Source organism: Sarcophilus harrisii, chromosome 1, assembly GCF_902635505.1.
Source record: "Sarcophilus harrisii chromosome 1, mSarHar1.11, whole genome shotgun sequence".
Lineage (NCBI taxonomy): Eukaryota > Metazoa > Chordata > Mammalia > Dasyuromorphia > Dasyuridae > Sarcophilus > Sarcophilus harrisii.
The window spans coordinates 16,959,710-16,982,356 of record NC_045426.1 but is presented as its reverse complement, the minus strand read 5'-3'; the positions used below and the strand labels follow the sequence as shown (position 1 = coordinate 16,982,356).

The 22,647-nt window shown below is 42.8% G+C and overlaps 1 protein-coding gene across 1 annotated transcript in view; it reads right to left on the bottom strand.

Moving 5' to 3' along the window:
- BMPER (BMP binding endothelial regulator) overlaps positions 1 to 22,647 on the bottom strand; it is a 262,921-nt gene that overhangs the window by 97,747 nt on the left and 142,527 nt on the right. Inside the window, exons 8-11 of the mRNA XM_031952980.1 lie at positions 18,338 to 18,447; positions 13,128 to 13,268; positions 8,943 to 9,047; positions 3,299 to 3,344 (exon numbers count right to left, since the gene is read on the bottom strand). Coding sequence (XP_031808840.1) covers positions 3,299 to 3,344; positions 8,943 to 9,047; positions 13,128 to 13,268; positions 18,338 to 18,447 — 402 coding nt within the window. The remainder of the gene's footprint in view (positions 1 to 3,298; positions 3,345 to 8,942; positions 9,048 to 13,127; positions 13,269 to 18,337; positions 18,448 to 22,647) is intronic.

The window sequence follows — 22,647 nt, the reverse complement described above, 5'->3', positions numbered from 1 at the left end:
CGACCTCAGCTTGAAGCCTCAGTACTCATTCTCTGTATGAGTTTCAGGAAGTCATTTCATCTTCTTGACCTTTATTTCTTCATTAATAAAATAAGGAGGTTGAACTAGATTACCTCTAAGGTCCCTTCCACTCTAGATAATAATAATAATAATAAGTAGTAGTAGTAGTAGTAGTAGTAGCAATAGTATTGATGAGAATGGTAATAGCAACAATTATTATATTATGATTATTATATTGTTTGCAAAATCATTTTGCAAACATTATCTCATTTATTATCTAGGCTTCTGAGATCTGTTGAGATGATAACAAATGGAACCAACATTCATACATCTTCATTGATTGAGTTATGGAGGCAGGACTGGGCTAATTACAGCCACTTTACAAATATATGATTTGATCTTCCCCAAAGCCCAGCAGGTAGGAGATATTATTATCCCCATTTTAGAGATAAGAAAACTAAGGCAGACAAAAGTGAAATGACTGGACCAAATCAAGATGCCCCATGGTGATAAAGGCCCTCCATTCTTTGACTTGTCCACCCATCCCCTGGGTCACCTGCTTAATGGGGGAAGATTCTAATGCACCAAATAGCCATGAAGAATCCTCACACTTAGAATCTTGCCTCAGTTCACTCATTTCTTAATACGTGGCACAGGAATCTCACCAACACAAGGTTCAACCCAAAACTCACAACTACAACAGAAAAATTGCATCCCAAATTTAAAGCTGGAAGAACCCAGACAAGTCACGCACGTCCAATTGCCATTTTACTGAGAAGACAGAGAAGAATTTACCAAGGCCCAAAGTCACAGAAGCAATGAAAGACAGAGCCATTAAGTGATAACCTCCCCGAAATCAATTTATTCATCGATTTAGGGCCAGAATCAGGCAAGGCAACATTTTGCAAAAACTCGTTTGAGTTACTGAATGAACCTGACAGCAAATAGTTATCAATTTTACTTCTTACTATGGACAATTAGGTGGTGCAGTAGATAAAAGTACAGTTCTTGGGACCAAGAAGACTCATCTTTCTGAGTTCAAATCCAGCCTAGTTGGCATCTCCTAGCTGTATGATCCTGGGCAAGCTGCTTAACCCTTTTTGCCTCAGTTTCCCCATTTGTACAATGAGTGGGAGATTTTTTTTGCCAACAAACCCCAAATAAAAAAAGCAATATGTTTTATTTTCTTTCTCATTTTTTTCCTTTTTGATCTGATTTTTCTTGTGCAACATGATATTTATGGAAATAGAGGAATCGCACTTGTTTAACATATATTGTATCATTTGCCAACTGGGAGAAAGGGTGGGGAGAAAGGAGGGAAAAATTAGAACACAGAGTTTTCTATGGATGAATGTCGAAAATTATCCATGTATATATTTTGAAAATAAAAAAGCTTCAATTAAAAAAAAAAAAAACAAACCCATGTCACAAAGATATGGACACGACCAAAACAACTGAACAATTTATTTCTCTGGGACCCCAGACAACTCTCTTAAGCTGCAAAGAGCGAGCCATAGGCATCAGGAAAGAGAGGTTTCTCTCCACCAGTGAAATCACAAGCCAGCAAGCGTGGCCCCAAAAACGAGATATGAGAAGAAAACTGTACTTTTTGTTCAGATCATCATTCAGTACACAATATTAGATTTGTTCTATGTTGATTAATTTTACTGAACTTTTTCCCCCTTTATTAAAAGGGATGGTTTCCAGGGAAGGGTAGCGGAAAGGATATATTAAGAAATGCAGGTGATAAAAAAACAAAATACCTCAATATAATGTTTTAAAAAGAAACTAGAGGTCAAATGTCACTCAGTCCCATGTATATGTAAATACGTATAAATGTGCTCCATAGTAATTAAAAAATGTTCATTAATTCAGGAGAAATTTTCTCTCCTTTAGTCAAATATTTATATTACTTGAATGTATGCGCCTAAGTCTGAAAGAATAGAAATACATAAAACTACCTCTGAAACCAAAGAAAGAGAACCAGTCTCCAGATCATGAAGTCCTTGCTTCAAGTTTCAAGACATCAACTCTAGGAGTCTGGGCAAGGTCTTTTAATATCCCAAGGCAAATTTCTGGCATTTTAAACCACTGTCGATCTAAAGTGCTAGAAGATGTCTTTGCTGAATATTCCCTAAACCAATAAAATCCCAGATTTGCTAGTGGGACAGGGAATAGAGCCATACATAAAACTCAGCCCATTGCCCACATCTATGGTCCAGAAGCCTCCACTCATGAGAAGAGCTAAATAGTGAGATTCAAAATCATTAGGTTTAATGTTAGATAAAAGTAATAAACATCTCTCTGCTTCAGTGACATTACCATTCAAGGCAAGTTCCAAAAATCCGAACACCTTCTAAGAGGATTTGCCATGCTTGGTTATATTTTGGGGGGTGTTTTTAACTTTTTCTCTTAAAGCAAAGCAGCAAATCATGAAAAGCTCTCTCTTAAGCACTTAGAAGAAGGTTAGTGTAACATCTGTACAAGTGACATCCTCTTCTCAGAGGATACTGACACCTCATGGACAACATGCGGATGGAGCAGATCTCTCTATTTCCTACCAGATAGATTTACCCACAACGGAGACGTATTTCTATAAAACCGAGGTGTCTCTGCACATAGTGCCGGAAAGCCATATGGGAAGTCCCGGGTACGAAGCAGACTCACCGATTGTTCAGGGCATTTTTAGACACTCGGTTACACATAGAGGGAGATAGAAGTTGTCACATCAATGATCCCTTTCCTATGGGCACAGGCCTTTTTGCCTTTGGCAAAGGCAGAACTTTAGACTTCAGGGAAACAGACAGTGGGAATGGGAGGAAGGAGGGAGGGCCCGCAGCTGTCAGACTTTACAAGGCTAGGAAAAATATATATCTCCCTTCTGGATTATTCATGAAGTCGAGTTTCACTAGGTATCATTATCTTAGCTTACTCGACTGCAAATGTCATTAACACTTATAATGGACACTCAAATGATCTAGTCCTGTTAAAACCTCATCAGGAGAGCTCTCTCCGTCACCTCCTACAGGGATGGTTGCCATTCATCTGCCTTAATTGTACTTCTTGGGGAGGGGAAACAACAAATTGACTGCCACTCATTGTAGGGAAGTGAGATGGCTGGATTTTATTCCTCAAAGCAACAGAACATACATAAAACAGATGATATAGGCCGACCTAGTAGAACAGGAAACCTTTTCCCCCACCCCTGCCAAAATCTTGCCCCATAGACATCCCCAGATTGAAACAATAATTGTAAAAATACAACTTTTTTTTGGTAAAAAGGAAAGAACTTACTCACTTTCAGTGCAAATAGGACAGCATCCTTTCCTATTCAGAATTTTACCCTAATGAGGAAGGAAAAAAAACACATTCATTTTAACGAACAGATTATTTTTTAAGAGTTAACAGGTCTATAACATTTTACAATTTGCAAAATGTTTCTCATGCATTATTTCAACTGCTCTTCATCGCAACCATGGGAGGTGAGTGTAAAATCTCCATTTTATAGGCTCAAAAGTTTGAAGTTCTGTGCTAAGGTCACAAAGCTGGGGGTTATTATCTGAGGCAACATCAGAATCCAGGTCTTTGAGATGCCAGTTACCATCCGCGCTAGGCACCGTGCCTTTCTGATGAGGGCCTTTTTTGCCTTAATGTGGTTTCGTGCTTTTTCTCAAGGAAAAACAAAGCTGGGGACATTATTCTAAGCAGCACAATCATGGAAAGCTGTTAAGCACAATTTCTTCAAGAAGACAAGTTGTTCTTCAGTTTCCTAGAAGCACCAAAAGGCAAAACGGTGACACTAGAGGGGAAAAGTACTGGAAATTACTGGACCCGTATAAAAAAGGTTTATTTACTGATGTTGTTTTTTTTTTTAAACTACAACTATGCAGACAGAGCACCTGGCCCCATTCCTGCCTCTGACATTTATTGTCCCTGTGACTTTGGGAATTTGCCTCTCGGGATCTCAATGTTCACATCTAGAAAAAGAAAAAAGTAGGTCCAGACAGCCTAGAAAGCCCTTTCCAAGTCATACTATTTCCTGGTATGAAAATTCCTTCCTTTGTGCAACTCATGAAGTTCCAGTTCATGCAAACTGGAACTTGAAAGCATTAGAAAGTTTCCTGAAGCATGTGACTTGTCCAGGGTCATCCATCCCACATGTTTTAGTGGCAGGACTCAAAACCATAATATTCTGACAAACTCGTCTGCTTGAGATTTAGTTTTAACTTATGAGGCTAGAAGGGTACTAGGAAAGGCTCTGGGAAGAACTGGTGACTTGAACTGCTCGTTGAAGGAAGTTAGGGATTCCAAGAGGCAAAGGTGAAAAGAGAGAATATTTGGGGAACAGTGGGGGGGGGCTGTACAAAGACGTACAGTAGGAAGTGTTAACATGTCATGTGGGGGAATAGCTAGTGGTCCAATAGGCCTAGAACATGGAGTGTGCAGCAAATGAATTATTTTAAATAAGCTGGGGAGCATAAGTTAAAACTAAATCTCAAGTAGAAACACCATCACAGACTGGCTGCCTGAAAACTAATGAGCCCATGTAACCCTTTCTAAGACCATCCTTCTCTGAATGACCATTTCTTCCTCAAGGTTCAAGCAATGCAGACTGCGAGGGTTCGGTGTCTATCAGTCAGTCAATCAACAAGCAATGATTAAGTGCCTACAATGTTCCAGGAGGAGGATATGAGGAAAAGCAAAAAGCTGCCTCCAAGAAGCTCATAGTCTAATTGGAGTAGGCACGAGTAAATAATCAAGTGTATAAAAGACATAGCACAGAAGGAAGGTCATTTCAAAGGGCAAGGTACAAATAGTGGGAGGTGGGGAAGGTATGAATCAGGAATCTTCTCTAGAGGGTAAGATTTAAGCTCATGAGACACCAAGGGGACACAAGCTAGAGCTAGGAAGACCTGAGTTCAAATTCAGCCTCATTCACATTCAGTAGTTGAATGATCCTAGGCAAGTCACTTTACCCTGTTTGCCTCAGATTTCTCACTTATAAGACAAGGATGATAATAATAACCTCGTCCCTGGGGACGTTCAAATGACATTAATTTGTAAAGCACTTAGCACAGTGCCAGGCACATAATAGGTGCTATATAAATGCTTATTTTCTTCCTACTCAAAAATGCATGTGGCAATGCACAAACCCGGATGAGACCTGAGGGTTGGGGAGACAAACATTACTGATATCAGGCCTCTTGTCAAATGCGACAAGAAAGTACCTATCTCTGCTGGCAAAATAATTCATCAGCAGGAGCTGCAGGAAATGGTGCATCCTCTCCCGGGAGATGTTTCGGGCTTCTGCGACTCTCCTCTCTGGCCCAGAGCCCGTGTTCCTTCCAGCTGTGGACCTAGTGGTCGCAGAACAGGCTTGTTGGGCAGCTCTGCTAAGGAGGACTGACGTGGCTACAGTGGACGGAGACAGCCAAGAGGCTAACGGACAAGAGTCATGTGTCTGAAAAGTGGGGCTCCATTTTTTTACTTCGGAGATTCTCCTCATAGACTAGAAGCTGGAAGGGGTTTGGGGCACCACAGAACCATAGACTGAGACCCAGAAGGGTCTTTGGAAGTCTTTGAGCTTGACAGGTTAGAGGTGACAAAACTGAAGTGCAGAGAAGGAAACAGAACTAATGAGAGAAAATTATTTTCCCAAGTCTACACAGTCAGAATGGAAGTCAGGGCCATTTCTTTTTTTATTTAAAAAAAATGATTAATTATACCTCATCTAGATCCCAGGCAACTGTGCTAAGTAAGTACTTTACAAATAACTCATTTGATCCTGAGAGGTAAGTGTTATACTACCTAGAAATAGAGCTGAACTTCATTAAAGAGTTAACAAATATTGTATTCAAAATTTGAGAGATGATTCAGGCTGGTTCCAACGGTCTCAGGTGGTGGAGAGAGCCATCCATTCCTAGAGAGAGGACTGTGGGGACTGAGTGTGGATCACAACACAGCATCCTCACTTCTCTGTTGTTGCCCCCTCTTGTCCTTTCCCCCTTTTTAATCCGATCTCTCCTATGCAGCATAATTGTGGAAATATGTATGGAAGAATTACACATTTAACATATATATTGGACTACCTGCCATCCCAACACAGTAGAGAGAAGGGAGAGAGAAAAAAATGGAACACAAGGCTTCACAGAGGTGAATGCCGAAAACGATTCATGCCTATGTTTTGAAAATAAAAAAGTTTTATAAAAAAAGATTTGAGAAAGGAAATATAATGGAATACTAAAGTTTTAACTCTATTCATTGCACGAGTAGAAAGGCTAGTTCTTGATGCTGATCTGAAAAATGTTTATCTAATTCAAATTTATAAAATATCAATAAACACTTAGACTTAGCCCTGAGATCAAGTTTTCTAACACAACCATTTGAGTATGATGTGAGATAATGCTTAACATCCACTTTTTGAATTAAAAGGCTGTTGAGAATTCTGGAAAGAATTCTTATAAAGTGATTTATACTTTGTAGCCATTAAAATCCAAGGCACCTCCATTTTGTCTATTGGGTACACTTGGTAAAGAGTCCATTTTGAGTTTTTTCCTTCCTTCTAATAATCCAGGTCCATTTTTTAAACTGGAAACTATGAACTTTCACCATAACATCCTGACCATAATGAAGAGAGAACAAAAAATACAAGCATTTGGAGGGAAGAGGTGTTCATTTTTGTCCCTTTCTAAGCACAGATTAGTGCTTAATATTTGCTTGTTGACTAAACTAAATTCAACTCTAGTGTGTTCTCCATCATCTAACCTCCCAACAAGGCTTATATACATTAATAGAGAGAGAGAGAGAGAGAGAGAGAGAGAGAGAGAGAGAGAGAGAGAGAGAGAGAGAGAGAGAGAGAGACACTGAGACTCAGTCAGGAATAATTAGGAAGAAAGAATCAGGAATAATTAGAAATAATGAAAGGCTCCTACTGAGCCTTCTATTTGCTTGGAAGGTGGGAGATGGGAGAGGTCTTTGTGTGTATATCCCATTAACAGCCTGAAACTGAAAGGTAGAAAAGGACAAGTATTCCAGATTCCGAACACGGCTGAATTAGCCGGTCCTCCCCAAACTGTGTCCCTGAGAGAGGAGCATTGAGGACCAAAGGACTTCAGGATCTGGGCCAAAGAACCCTGGCCTGCGGGAAGGTATTCAGAGACCAACATGGTAAGGACAAGGGGGAGCGGAGGGGGGAGAATGCCTCCTTTTAGGGACAGAACCTCAAGGGTCTCATTTGGAGCCATTGACCCAACGTGTCAGCTGAATGAGGAGTTGAGGACATCAAGAAATGACAGCCTTGAACACTAACTTTTCCCTGGGAGCCCAAAGAAGGGACCCTTCTCCATGTGGCAGGGATTCAAGGGGATTTGGCAGCGCTCCTCCAGCCCGCTGGGGCTGCTTGCCCGAGCCCCCAGGTTGGCACGGCATCCTGTTTTTGTCTTGTCGAATAAGGAAGCCCATTATTGCTACCATGTGTGGCATGGGTTCATTAGCAGGGAGGGTTCCCCGAGGACTGGCATAAATGATGTGATCCCATTCTTCCCAATGAATATTTATAAGCAAAGCATGTTGAAGTCTATTTATTGTCTCTCCCTTTTTTTCCCCCCTCTTCTTTTATGTGAGGTTTTCAGTTTTACGTCTGAGGTTTTTTAGAGCAAGACTAATTAGGGTTTTACTCTCTCCCTCCCCACCCCCACCCCCTACTTCCAGGCTTCATTCAGTTGTGCAACAGAAACAGCTGTTGTAGTTTTTGCCTTCCTTGGCACTCAAGGAAAACAGCAAGGGTTTTGTTTGCAATAATAACAGATGTGAATAAAATTAAAAGCTGTCTATAACTGGGAAGGGAGGACATATTCTAACATTCCATGTGTGTGTGTGTGTGTGTGTGTGTCTTATTTTGCCAGAAGTTGATAAGTTGAATCTTTTCCCCCCATGAGCCCTCAATCTGAAAAAGTTTCCTCTTCCAGAAGCTTCATTCCACAAAGCTCATACTTTTTTAAAAGATACAACTTATTTTATGGTCTGCTCAGTTATAACAGGATGATGAGCATCAGAGGAAGAAAGATTTCCATGAGAATTCTGTTTTCATTTGGACCGACACTGCAGGCCTGGAGAAGGAGTAGGAAGGAGGAGGGGAAAATCTGGGCAAGGGTCGGAGAGAGAGAGGGAATACTGGGGAATTGGAGTGAATGATGGAAAGAAGAATGAGCAGATTCAAGAAGAGAGGAAAATACAAAGGGGAAAAAGGAAAAAATAGAGAATGATGGGAAATAAAGGAGATAATGTGGAATAACAATCCAAGAAGTTAACGGGGTGGGGGTGAGGAAAGGATGCACATTTCAGACAAATGACAAAGGAAACTTTTTTTTTTAAATCCCAAATTCAGGCAAGTGCAGAACTATTGACTTGGTCACTCAATAAGCATTTATTGAGTGCTTACCATCTGCCAACAATTGTGCTAAGGGATTAAGAATTTTTTTAAAGTAGATCCTGCCCTCAGGGAGTATATATACTAGTGGGGAGACTACGTGTTAATAACTAGGTAATATATGTATACAGGGTACATCAAATGCAAATGCATTAGTAGCTTTCGGAGGTTGGATGGGGTGTCTGGAACTAGTCCTGAGAGGCTGCTGTTTGAGAAGGATTTAGGGCAGGAAAAAACCCTAAATGGCCATTTAGCTGAGCCCCTTCACTTTAGACATGAGTAAACTGAACCCAGAGAGGTTGCCTTAAATCACACAACTAATAAATAGGAGGGTCGAGGTTTAATCCCGGGGCCAGAGCTCTTTCCATGACCCCCCACTGCCTTCTCACACTGTTCTGTTTTCTAGCACTTGGAACTATTTCTGATCCCAGGCTCGGAGCAAGATGCTCCCCCACGGGATTCTGCCTTTGCCAGAGACAAAAATAAAAGTCAAGAGCGGGCCTTTGCCACTTACGTGTGGGCAGCTGTTGATAGGAATGCATTGCTTCTTCTGACATTCAGTCTTGCCTTTCACACAAGCACAGATGGTGCAATTAACGGAGGACCACATCTCTCCATCCTGCAGAGGAGACAATAGAAGCAGTCACTTAGCCGCTCCAGCACAAGTGTTCTCAATGGGCTCTCCCGTCCCGGGACAGGGTTGCGTTCCGTTGGGGAGGGAAGCCATTGTTTAGTCTAAAAGGCTTTGCCTTGGCCATCTCCTTCCCTGGGATGGCAAGCACGGGAATTCTCGGTCTTTGTCCCCATGGCTCAGAGCGCATTGTCTGGAGTCTGAGCAGACGACATTTGCCTTGCGCGTGTTTGTTTATTTGTTTTCCCTCCGCCAGGGATAGGATCGCACATGAATTTTCATAACGGGTTACGACAATCTGATTTTCCACTCGGTGACACGATCGAGGCACTGAGGTCCTGGCACGCAAGGATGTTTCCTTGAAATGTCAGGGAGCTGAGCGCTGGCTCCTTGATGCCATGGCCCTCTGGCACAGCCCAGGGCAGGGAGGCACAAAGAACAAAGCCCGATTCAGGTGACTGGCAGCCCCCTGGCAGACACCTGATCGGCTGAAAGCATCCCAGGTCCCAGAGGCCATGCAGGTAAATGTGCAGGGGCCCTCCAGGTATGCTGGCATCCTCTTCCCCACATGCGAGGGCCTCATTTGGAAAGCATTTCCTAGACTTGTTCCTTCCTCTGAGAAACGGTTGTTTGGGGAGCCGTCTTGGCTCACGGCTTGTCGGATTTTACTTGTGCCAAGTACAGTGAGTAACTGAGTGACTGACGCTCTGTCCCAGGCACGAGAGGCCCCTGGGCCTTGTTAATGCTTGCACAGGGCGGTGTAGCGGTTTGTGGGGTGGGAAGATGGAGATGTGGAGCAAGATAGAGGGGCCTGAAAACAAAACAGAAGCCTGTCACATCCTGTGAGAGAACATAAATCACTGGAGCGTGACCGGCAACGGCAATGGACCTGAGAGAACAGTGTGGGGACCTCCTTCACCAGCACAGACTCCAACCTGGTACTGCTTTCTCCCCCGGGTCCCCCCAAAGCATCAAAGACTTAGACACCTTCCAGGGAAGCCATCTAACCCAAGTCCCTTATGCTATCAAAGAGGAAACTGAGAGACCAGAGAGGAAGCCATTTGCCGGGGATCTCACAGCTAATAAATATCAGAGATTACAGTTGAATTCAGGTGTTTTTGATTCTGAAATCCAATTGTCTGCTCACTAAACTCCGCAGGAAGGATCAGCACCCTGAAAGTCTTCCTTGGGAGTTTAAGACAAAGTATTTCAAAAGTTTAGGGTTCTATGTTGCCCTAAGACTTTTGGGACACGTTCTTCATTCCCTGGAAAGGGAGGACCCCCTGTAACAGGAGTAGGGGAGTAGATGTCGGCCCCTTGTTCAGCCGACACTCTTGTCACCCTTCTCTCAGTCACACATCAAACACACAGTGGATGTCTCTTCTTACTTTGTGTTTATCCTGTCCATTTTTTAATGTTGATTTTGCGATGTCCATTCCCTTTGTGCTTCCTACAAGCACAAGGACAGATTTTATTTGCATCTCTGTGGCTCCACAACTAAGCACAGCACCTGCCCAGAAGGCTAGAGCAACCAGGTGTGCAGTGATGAGAGTCCTGAAGCTGGATAAATGGGCCTGGGTTCAAATACTTCGTGCGATACCCTCTGTGTGACCGTGGCCAAATCAATGAATTTCCCTGAGCCTCAGTTTTCCCATCAGAAGGATGTTGGACTCAATAAATTCTGACATCCCTTCTACCTCTGGATCTGTGATCTGGAGTCAGAAGACCCACATTACCTCAAAGGGATGGGTAGAATCACAACTTGCAGTGGTAGAAATTACCGAGAGAGGAAAAATTAGGCTTCCTGTCAGGAAAAACTACTTTATAATTATTACTATGTCAAAGTGGAATGGGGCTGTTACTTCCTTAGACGTACTGGGTTCAAGCAAAGGCTGACTCGCTATTTCTCTGGGCTGATGGAATCAGGATTCTTCAACAAATAGTCTAGGCCCCAGCTTCTTAAACTATGGGCTACAACCTCATATAAGGACTTGTAACTGAATGTGGGGGATCACAAAATTATAGTTTATTATCATTGATTTGTATACCTATTTTATATCCCAATATACTTGGGGATCATGTAAAAATTTCTTTGGCTAAAAAAGGGCTGGAGTGGAAAAAGTTGAAGAAACCCCAGTCTAGACCAGCAGTGTCAAACTCAACTATAAAAAGACAACTATAAAAATCCCAGCCATATATAAGGAGCTCTGCCAGTAGCCTACTGATTTAGAAAGCCACATATAAACATGACTTATATCCGATTGTATTTTTATTCATTTTGTGAGATATTTCCCCATTACATTTCAATTTGAGTATTGTGGAAAGTATTTGTCAAGCAGGCGGCATGTTTGATACCTCTGGTCTAGAGGTCTCCCAAGGTCCCTTTCCACACTAAGATCCTGAGATCCGGAACCTGCCCCTTTTATTCACCATGTGATGCTGGCCAAGTCCCCCATTTCTATGTGTTTCCCACCGTTCCTAGGGGCTTATCCGCTAAGTAGAGATAGCTTGTGATCTGTGTGGATGGAGAGAATTCCCATACCAGGACTTCTCAGCAGAAAGGAAAACCGAGATCCAAGAGTTATCTAATGAGAGGATACATATGAAAGCACTTTGAAAATTGCAAAGAGATTTTTTTTAATGGAACTTATTATTACTGAGCAGAACCAGCAATGGAATTAGATTCTCTATTAGATTCAGACCACTGTGTCCATAACATCAAGGCGTAATCACCACCAGGTTGAACCAAGCCACCCACGCAAAGGAGAAAGAAGCGAGTCCCAGACAGTTCATTGGCAGGAGCCAACCATGGAAGGTTCCCTTTCCTGCTAGGGGAAATGTTGTTATTTCAGTGTTTGTGAGTAGGTTTCTATGGTAAGACTGAAGTGATAGGAGTCTCAGGAAAATAGCGGGGGAGGGGGAAGGTCATCTTTCTTTGAGGGGAGGGAGAGGGGAAATGGGCAGAGGACCTGAGGGTTGAGTGATCCAAGAGACCCTTGGGAAGTGGGTGGTTCTCATAACCTGATCCAGGAAAGGTAGCATTCATTAAGCTCTGGGACGATCAGTCATCTTGGAGGTTCTGCTAATGAGCTGAGAACCGATCACTTCATTGGGACTGAAAAGGGGAACTCAGTGGGAGGTCCAGTTGAGGAGAGGGGCTTGGGGCTCTGAGACAGGAACAAGCAGCTGCCTGAGACCTGCAGCCGGGCTACCCCCTAACACGGAGGGCACACGGGTGATACCGGACCCAGGTGCAGGCTTAGAAAGGGAGGCAAGGACGCCAAGCTCCGTCTCCATGTACAACCGGCCTTAACAAAGGCCTAGTGAAGTTACAGAGCAGTGAGAAATGAATCAGGGGAGAGGATCAGATTTCTAGGGGCCAAAGCCACAGAGACTCAGGAGGAAGGAAGGAAAAATAGGCAAAGTTAACTAGGAATTTTAATGCAAAGAAATACATTCATCCTCAGTTTTCTTTGAGCTCCATTCCAGTCCTGCTGGCCTGCCAACTGTTCTTCAGTTACGATGTCCCACCTCCTACCTCTCTGGGACTTTGTTCTTTCAGGCTGTTCCTTCTCCCAGTTCCTTTCCTCTTTATTTCCACCTCACAGAATCCCATTTTCCTCAACGTCCTTCCCTGATCCTCCCGGTTTCTAGAGTTCTCTCCCTCCTGAAATGCATTCTCATTTATTTTCATTTCTACAAATGCCATATTCCATCAGCAGGACATGGTAAGATCCATGAGCACCATCCCATCCAGCTCCTCTAACAGACATTCTGAGAAAGGAGGAGAAGTGGAATCTCCAATTCCTTTTTATGGAAAAAAAAAGATGGCCCCACACAGGGGATGGCACCCAGAAGGTTCCCTAAGGGCTTAATATCAGCAGCTGTTGGGGTTACCCTGGATTCTCCCCCTGTTTAGAAGAGTCAGAGAGGAAATGGGGGACAAACTTTTCCTTTTATCTGCTTGAGCCTCTGGAGATCCCACAGAGAATCCCAAGACTGGTTTCCTTTGAGACTATTGACAGCCATCATCACAAAGGAGCCCAAGAGCCCTGCTCGTGACATTACCCGGAAGATCTTGCTCCCATATTTGCACACACGGACATCTTTTGGGGGCACGCGTACAAGGCATTCTTCACAACAGGGGTCTTTGCTCTTAGCACAAGCTCCGGGGGGAGAACACTTCTTCTTGCACACCACGGTGGAGTCCTGCCACAAGAAGCAACAGCAAAGACAAGAAAGAGAATGCTTAAGAAATGACATTATCCAAAAAGAAATTTATTTTTTTTAATTTTTAAAAAATTTTTATTTTTGTTATTTTTGTTTTTTTCCAAAAGGAAATTTAAATAAAAAAAGAAAAAGGAGAAGAAATGATATTATCTCCACTCACACACTGGCATCTGCTCCACCCCCAACCTGTGGTCAAGCATCAATCCCTTCCTTTCCTCATCCCCCACCACATGGCCCCTCCACCCTCAGAATTGCTCTCCTCTGGAGTACTTCCAAAACACTAGTTTATCAGGCTCCCATTTATGAGCACAATTTATTTTTGTGTTTCTAAATTTGATATCTCTTGCTTTATATCACTTTCATTTCCAAATATATTCCCCTTCTATTTCCTATCTAGTAGGCCATCCCTTCTTTCATAAAAAAGAATGAGGACAAGAACATTCTGCAAAATTAACAGATATGATTAGCTGGCTGGGACTGTGTACTTACTGTTCTGCAGCCATAGTCATCCTCTTTTGTCCTAAACAAATATTTAGTGGCAATGTGCTATCACTGTGCTAGCTGATGGAGGGAGACAAGAAGATGCACCAGAGGGAACTACGTGAAGACCACGTGAGAGGCTCTCGAAAGAATGCTGGACTTGGGGTCAGGATGTGACCCGGGTTCAAGTCAATTCATGCTTCAGACACTAATAGCTATGTGACCTTAGTCATTGAACTGCTCTTACCTCAGTTTCCTCATCTGGAAAATGGGGAATGATAAGCTCTAAGGAGAAAATCTTTGAAAGTGCTCTATAAATGATAGCTATAACGAGACACTCTCCAGACCCCTAAAAGTTCATGGTGGACCAGGAAGAAGATTTTGAGTCTCCTTCGGCTAGCTGCTGGGAAAGAGAGCTGAGAGAGAGCCACCTAGACCCATTGAACCCAGTAAGGAGGTCTGACAAATACACTGAACCGTCATCACCAAGGGTCCCATTCTACTCCATCAGTCTTTTCTCTTGACTCACACACTCACAACTCTAGTCCCACCTGCTCCTTGCATCTTGCCTGGATTGTGGCAATAATTAATAAAACATTAATAATAATTATATTACTTAAATTATTGCAATTGGTCTCCATGTTCATTCCATGCTTCAGCCAAACAATTCATCCTTTATTCAACTAAAAGAATGGTTTTCTTAAAGCCCCATCCTCCTATTCAACAAACTCCATCGGCTCCCTATTACCTTGAGGATTAAATAAAAACTCCTCTGTCTGGCAATTGAAGTCCTGCATGAACTAGCTTCCAGTTGGTCACACACTGATAAACACATTAATAAACATTAATAATTGATAAACAATTATTAAGTGCCTACTATGTGCTAATCCCCCCCCCAAAAAAAAAAAAAGCAAAAGAAATGGAACTTATAGTTCAAGGAAGGAAGCAAAGTGCTATTTAGGATAAATAAGATAGGATAAATTAGATAACAGGATGGGATAGGATAGATAACAGAAAGATAGGATAAATTAGAGCAACAGAGGAGAAGCACCAGCCTTTAGGGGCCTTGGAAATGGCTTCTCAGAGAAGGGGGGATTTTAACTGCGATTAGAAATAAGCCAGGGGAGTCAGGGGGATAGCACGGGGAGAATTTCAGGATGAGGGTCACTCAGTGAGAATGGAGAAATGGCATCTTCTGCGCAGAACAGAGAGGAGGCGATGGCGTTGACTCAGAGCCTCCTTGCTCCTTTGCATGCATTCAATCCTCTGCATCCCATCTCCAAGCCTTTACCCTAGCAGTTTCCTATACCCAGAATGCCTTTCTTCTCATTCCAGAAACCCTGGTTCCTTTCAGATCTCAGCTCCAGCACCACCTGTTATTAAGGCTTTTCCTGGCCCCTCCCTAGCCACTAGTATTTCCCACCAAAATTAATTCATATTAATCTTGTAAACAGTTTGTCTATACTTAAATGTGTTATTTCTCCTAGCAGAGGCAGGAACGATTTCCCTTCTTGTTTTGGTTTCCCTAGCACCTAGCACAGTGCCTGGCAAATAGTAGGTGCTTAATAGATGCTTTCTGACTTTGTCCCAAGGAAGAGATATAAGAGAATACCTCTCCTCACTTCTTTGAGGAGGGATTGCAGTGTGTGGATACTATTTTGTCGAATATGGCTCGTTCTTGCTGAATTGCTTGTCTTGCTCACTCTGATTCGTTGTTTTAAGGGACCGCTTTCTAGGAGAGGTGGGGAGGTGACAGTCCTACTAAGAATTGTGATGTAAAAACAAAAGGTATCAAAAGACACTATTTTGAAAAATGAATAAATATTTGCTGATGAACGGACAGAGAAAGAACTGTTTCATTTTGTCTTTGTAGCTCTAATGTCTGACCCGATCACAGTACATAGTAGGTATCTAATAAATGTTTATTGCATGAGACAAATCTTTGCCCTTTTTCCCGCCTGCCTTCCCCCCTCATTCTGATTAGCAGTGCCGGCTTCTGTCCAACGGCAATACTCTGACCACAAGTCAGGAATAGGTTAAGTCCAATGAGAAGTGCATGGAGACCACCCTGATGTAGGTATAGGGTCAGGGGCAGAGGCAGAACCGGGGGAGTCATTGGACCCGGGCCATCAGGGAGGACAAAGTTCCTGTGTCCTTAGGATCCAATCCATCCCCTGAAATGAAAACAGTCTGCCAAACTCCTGCTGGAGAGACAGTCACCAAAGTCTGCAGAGCTCTGCTGTTAAACCCATTACTCAAAGAGAGGCCTTCAAGAGTGATTTAAATGACATTAAGCCCCATTCCAATAACAGACTCATCCACCACCATGTTATTTCTCACAGACAACCACAAAGCCACCACAAAGTCAGGACATTTGGTCTCTAAATTGTCTTGTCAGCTCCCACCGGCTGCTGGGGAAGGGAAGGATGAAGCTGGAGACTGTATGGAGCCTCCAAGCCAGGGCTCCCCAGCTGTTCTCGCATCCTCCCGACCCCGATCCCTGTTCCCAGGCCTTCCGGCACTGCCACCGTGGCCAGGGCCCTCTCCTCCCCTGAGAAACTCCAGCTGCAAGGAGTGAGTTGGGGCAACCATTTCTCCCCCTAATCCATCTTCTCTGCTGGGAGTATCTACGGCTTCTAAACCCTAACTGCCCCTTCCTACAGCTTCTGAACCTCAACCTGCCCCTTCCTATGGCTTCTGAACCCCTACCTGCCCCTTCCTATGGCTTCTGAACCCCAATATGTCCCTTCCTACAGCTTCTGAACCCCAATCTGTCCCTTTCTACAGCTTCTGAACCCCACCCTGCTCCTTCCTACGGCTTCTGAACCCCAATCTGCCCCTTCCATTCCTGGATTTGCAGACTTCCAGGAAATGTAAATTCTCTTTGCACCTTCCTACCAAAAGTGAGAAACCCCTGCTCCAAGCAACTCGATCTCCCCCAAAGGCGAGCCCTGGTGAAAATGTCCAAGCAGCAGCTTCTGAATGGGGGACAAATAAAGGGGAATATCCGGGACCTGGCTCATGGGGAAGCAAGGCAGCCTGGCAGGTGGGCAGTCCAAGGAAGTCAGAAAATGATGTGTGCCGTCAAAGCCTCAACATCCTCATTAAGAAATTGTAATCTGTGAAATTCCTGGTCCAGAAGCTCAATAAAAATGTCCAGGAAGGAGGCCAAGGTAAAAAGCAGGGGCCATATATTTAGTAGTTGATAATGCAAGCACAGGAAAGGAGATGGAGAGCAGAGGAGACTTTGGGCTGGAGTGAGGGAAGTATGGAAGAGTCCTCCCTGGCCTGTCTCCCACTCTAACAAACAAGGAAGTGAGTTAACAAAGCATGGCCGGGAGAGTTTGAGCCCTTATTTCTGACTACTGATTTGTATCTATAATTGTGAAGGAGTTTCTCTCTCTGTGTATGGATCTCTGTCTGTCTGTTTCCCTTTCTCTCTCTGTCCGTCTCTGTCTCCCTGTTCCTGTCTGTCTGTCTGTCTCTTTCTCTCTCTGTCTTTGTCTGTCTGTCTCTCTCTCTCTCTCTGCCTTTGTCTGTCTCTCTGTCTCTCTGTCTGCCTTTGTGTCTGTCTGTCTGTCTCTCTGCCTTTGTCTGTCTGTCTCTTTCTTTCTCTATCTTTGTCTGTCTATCTGTCTGTCTCTCTCTCTCTGTCTCTCTGTCTCTGTCTGTCTGTTTCTCTCTCTCTCTCTCTCTCTCTCTCTCTCTCTCTCTCTCTCCCCCCTCCCTTTGGTCACTTTGATGCAAATTGCAGCAGAAAAAAATGATGAATCGGGAATCATAATTTCCAACCTTGCTATTCACTAATTTGAACTTTTGTTCAAGCAAATAAAACTTCCCTGGGCCTAAGTTTTCTCATTTGAAAATGAAGGTGTCGGACCACGTGGCCTCTAAGGTTCCTTTGTCTCTAGAAATGTCATGATTTCTCTCTAGGGCCTCAGTTTCCTTTTCTGTTCAAGAAGGTGGTTGGATTCCATAACTTCTGAGTGCGTTATCACTCCAGATCCATGATCCTAACGAATGTAAAACAGACATGCTCTGATCTGCCTCTCAGATTTTCACTAAGAAATGACCCTCCAGCCTCACAAAGACACCAAAGGTCTAGGACCCCAGCTCCCCTCTGTCCAAACACAAATGACGTAGCGATGAGCTTCCCTGGGCTTCTTAAAAGTACTCAGGGCCACAGAAAATTTCAAGCATTTGTGTTAAAAGAGGAGAATCAATGACATGTCAAGGAGAACGCCTGGGCCAAATTCCTCTTTGACCTTGACCTTGACCATGGCACCCCCCTCTTTCTGTGGACGTTGTGCTCATTCACCTCCAAAGCTATTTTCATCCTGAAGGTTAATAAATTCTGGGGTCTGGACTCGATCTGTCTAGCAAACGTCACTGGGCAGTGGTCGTTTGACAGAGGGTTAGGCTCTTCCTATCACTCCTACAGCTGGTGTGAGCTCGGCAAGTCACCTCCCGGGGCCTCAGCTACTTTACTTATCAGAGGGCTGGACAGAGGCCCAATGGTCTTGGGGGACCCATGATCCTCTGCTCCCCTATAAGCGGACCCGACTTACCTGGCACGTGCAAACTGTGCAGTTGTCGTAGAGGAAGGAGGCGCCGTTGTCATAGACATCACTGCGGAAAAGACAACTTCCAAACTGGAGATCAAAGACTTTCCTCTGACCTGGAGAGAAGCAGAAATCCAAACTTAAGTGAGGAGACAAGAGGGAGGCCTTGGGGTTCCTCCCTGGCCTTTCACAAAGCAACTCATCTCCCCTTGGGCCAGACCATGCTTAGCCCAGGGCCCAGCAGATGGTGAGAGCTGCTCAGTTCAAGCTGATGGATGGTTAAGAATATTATAGGGAGGATTCTGGCCTAAAGGCATGTGCCTGAATGGCTAGCATGGTGACTTCCCACTCGGAGGTTCTGGGACGCTCAGCCCACAGCATCAGGCGGTACATGATAATGGACCATTAAGGTGAGAAAGCTAACATGGGGATGCCCAGAGAATGGCAGAAATGTCAGTTCTGGGCTCACACGCACCAATAGGCTCTAAATGCCCCAAGGTTTCACGATCCACTGGAAGGGAAGCCTTGAATTAGGAACCGGCGCCCGGCCTGTACTGGCATGTCCTCTGGGAAGCTGTTGGCCATCCCTGGCCCTTTGTTCCCTCAGATGTAAGGCCCAAAGGCCTTGGACTCAATCCTGTATCACATCCTAATACACTACAGACATCCCCGAGGAGTTCACCATCATCATTTATGGCCCAGAAATTTGGGATGAGCCAAGCTGGAGGAGAAGATCCCAAGCCATGGGCCCAACAGGGAGGGAAACTGAGACCCAAAGAATGAGCCAGCTTGCCCAGGACTCTAAAAGAAGTGAGTCAGCAAAGCCTTTTTTAAAAAATTAAGTTCCAGCAACAAGTAGAGGTCTGAAAATGGGAAAATAAAAAACCAGGACAAGAAAGTGCCCAAGAGCATTGCTGCTGCTAGAACATCACCGACAATTTGTTGCTTTATCATAGAAATGGAGAAGGGCCTTGTGCCATTATTGCTTCCACTAAGCCTGAGAAAGCTTCCTAGTGGTCCCATCCAGGCAAGTGACAAAGCCCACAGTTCATCATGGTTCCATGATGATTTTCTTTTGTCTCTTATTCTGTCACTTTCTTCTTTCTTTCTCCTGGAAGAACCTCCCATCATCCCTTTCTCAGGATCTCTGTCTAGCCTCTCCTTGGGGCATTACAAATGCCCCCATCCAACCAATACTCCTATTAATACAATTCTTGGGGTTGGGCCCCAGGCATCCTGAAACATAAGTGAAGCTGAATATGTCCCTTAATGGTAAGGATGATCATCTCCATGTGCCTTATTATATTTACATATTGTACTCGCTGGACAAAGTGTTTCTTCTGATTCTGTTTTCTGTGGCTTTATTTCATATCCATCTACCTATATTTCTTTGATTTCCTTAGATTGTGATATCTATCTACCTTTTAAATTTGGAAAATTGGATTTTCTCTCCATTTTGATAAAATTCATGGAAGTTTTATAAATCATTTTTAAAAAATTCATATCTTTTATTAATTTAAATATTCTGTACATGCAATTTCAGTCATTTTTCCTTTAATTACAATACTTTCTGAACCTATCTTTCTCTTGATATTTTAATTTATTAAAGTTCTATTTATTTTAACTGAAAACAAATCATTTATATTTTCTTTTTTTTTTTTTGGAATGAACACATATAAATGTTTGCCAAAACTAAACATCTAAAAATTAGTTTACAACTCAATAATTTGATATGTATTACTTAATATTTCTCCCAAAAATAATTTCCTTCTGGTGCCCCAGTAATATGTGGAAATGATTCTGGGCCTTGAAGATTATACCCAAAAAGTGTGAATTTTAGTAGTTCTGAGCTCTAAAGTCTTCAAGAACAGCTTTATAAATGGTTTACAACTATACAAGCACTAGGCCAGGAAACAAGCCACCAATTGATGGATCATTTGGTCAAGGTCTCTCATGAATCAACATAAGAGACAAAATGGCCCTACATCTTTCTTCAGTGAAAGGGATGGACAGAGTGCTGGACAATGAGGTAAAAGGCAATTAGAATATCATGGATTTTTGTTGATTTTTTAATTGAGTTGTCATCAGGCATGCAAAGACAATAAGAAGCATAATTCCATTGTGGGCATCTCATTTCTCCTTGCAGTGCCCATTATGGTCCCATTATAGGCCCTATGGGCAAAAAGGACACCAAGAAGATAACTACTGCCTAAGAGAATAGAGATTTAGAGAAAGCTGAATTTGAGCTTCCCAGACAAGTCATCCCATGCACTGTTACTCAGTGACATCAGAGTAATGACAGGAAATGAAAATGATGGTGAAAAAAATATACACTGGAAAATATAGTTGATGATGAAGAAAAGAAAATGATCCAAAGTTTCTCGTTTATTTAGACTATTTCCACTTGTATGTTATGAATACTTTCTTCAAGAATATAAAAGACATAGGACATCAAACAAAAATTTAATTAACTAAAATTTAAAAGATTAAAAAATGACCAATGTGATGATTTTTCATTTAATTGCTTGTGAATAGTAAGATCATCAATTGTTCAATTCTCCTTGATTATCTATTTCTCTCTCTCAGTCTATAGATATAGATATACATATATATGTGCATATATCTTTAAATTTTTTTTAATCTCTCATCTTGGATGAAAGTTTCCAGTGAGTTAGGGAGATATCTACCCAAATAGAGACTTCCTTTTACCCTTATAAAGCGCTATGTTTTATCCCTAATAGCCATGTACTCACAAAACATTTTATATACATGATCTCGATTGTTTCTTTCAACAGTCCCATGAGGTAGGTATAAAATGGATTATTTCCCATAACTAATATTTCTACATGATTTAAGATTTGTAAAATGTCTCTCACAGATTATTGCATTTGGGACAGTTTAATTTTTTGATTTTGAGATAGATCAGAGGGTTTGAAAAAGGCCTTTGAGCTCCACCCTTCACTTTCAAGAAGGGGAAACCAGTCTAGGGAAGGGACAAGATTCAGAGGCCATTTAGCCATTTCTCACTTTATAGATAAGGAAACTGAGGCTCGGAAAAGATGAGGGATCAGACTAATTCTGCAAAGGAAGGAAGTGGCAGATTGTAGTTTTGACCTCGGGCTTCTGTCTCCAAATGATGAAAGCTGAGGAAGAAAAATGACTCAGTCTAATTCATCATGTACTTCACGGGGGGTAGTTGGGTTCCAGGGAAGTTTACCAGCCAAGTGGTGCCCAGAACTCCGCCAACTTAGTTGGTGTTCGATTTCAGGATATTGGAGCCATGTTTGTTGGCTTGGTTTTCAAGTCACATCACCAGACGATCAGCCAATTTTGCCCTGACACCCAATCCAGAAAAAGCCCAAGTAAGAAAGGACATTTTTGTTTAGAAACATTCAAGAAGAGCCCCAAGTCTGCATAGCTGGGCTGCCCCAGGCCCTTTACACTTCCTTCCCTTATGGATTTAGTCTAACCCCAAGAAACCATTCTCTTTTCTTTTGGTTACAATTTTTGGATTTTTCTGAGGCTCACTGATCTTTTTGTGGTATATCTTATGACAACACGCCCATACATACATAAACACACATGCATGAGCACGCACACACATACATACACCCACATACATGCACAGAATGATCACACTCTGCATGCTGGCCTTGCCTTATATGAGAAACCATACGCTTTCTGAGATCTCTGGGTTCAAGCATATCAGCTTCAAAGAATTATTTGTTCTAGTTCAAGGATATAAAAACATACTGGGGAAATGAAAAGCACTTGAGAAAATGAAACCCCTACATTAGCTCTGAATGTCTCCCCCCGGTTCTGCCAAAGCTCAGCATTCTTGATCTCTTCTTTGCTTATATATAAGCCAGCAGATATGAGAGGGGGAGGGGAGAAGGGAGCAAGGAGAGAATAGAGAGAGAAAGGGGGAAGAGTGAAGAAAGAGAAGAAAGAAAAGAAATGAGGGAGTCAGGGAGAGAGGGAAGGAGGGAGGGAGGGAGGGAAGGAAAAGAGAACAGAAGGATCAAGGGAATAAAGGAATGGAGGAAATAAGGAAGAAAAATGAAAAAGGAAGAGAAATGAAGGAAGGAAGGAAGGAAGGAAGGAAGGAAGGAAGGAAGAAAGAAAGAAAGAAAGAAAGAAAGAAAGAAAGAAAGAAAGAAAGAAAGAAAGAAAGAAAGAAAGAAAGAAAGAAAGAAAAAAGAAACCAAGAAACCAAGAAACCAAGAAAGAAAGAAAGAAAGAAAAAAGAAAGAAACAAAGAAACCAAGAAACAAAGAAACAAAGAAACCAAGAAACAAAGAAACCAAGAAGCAAAG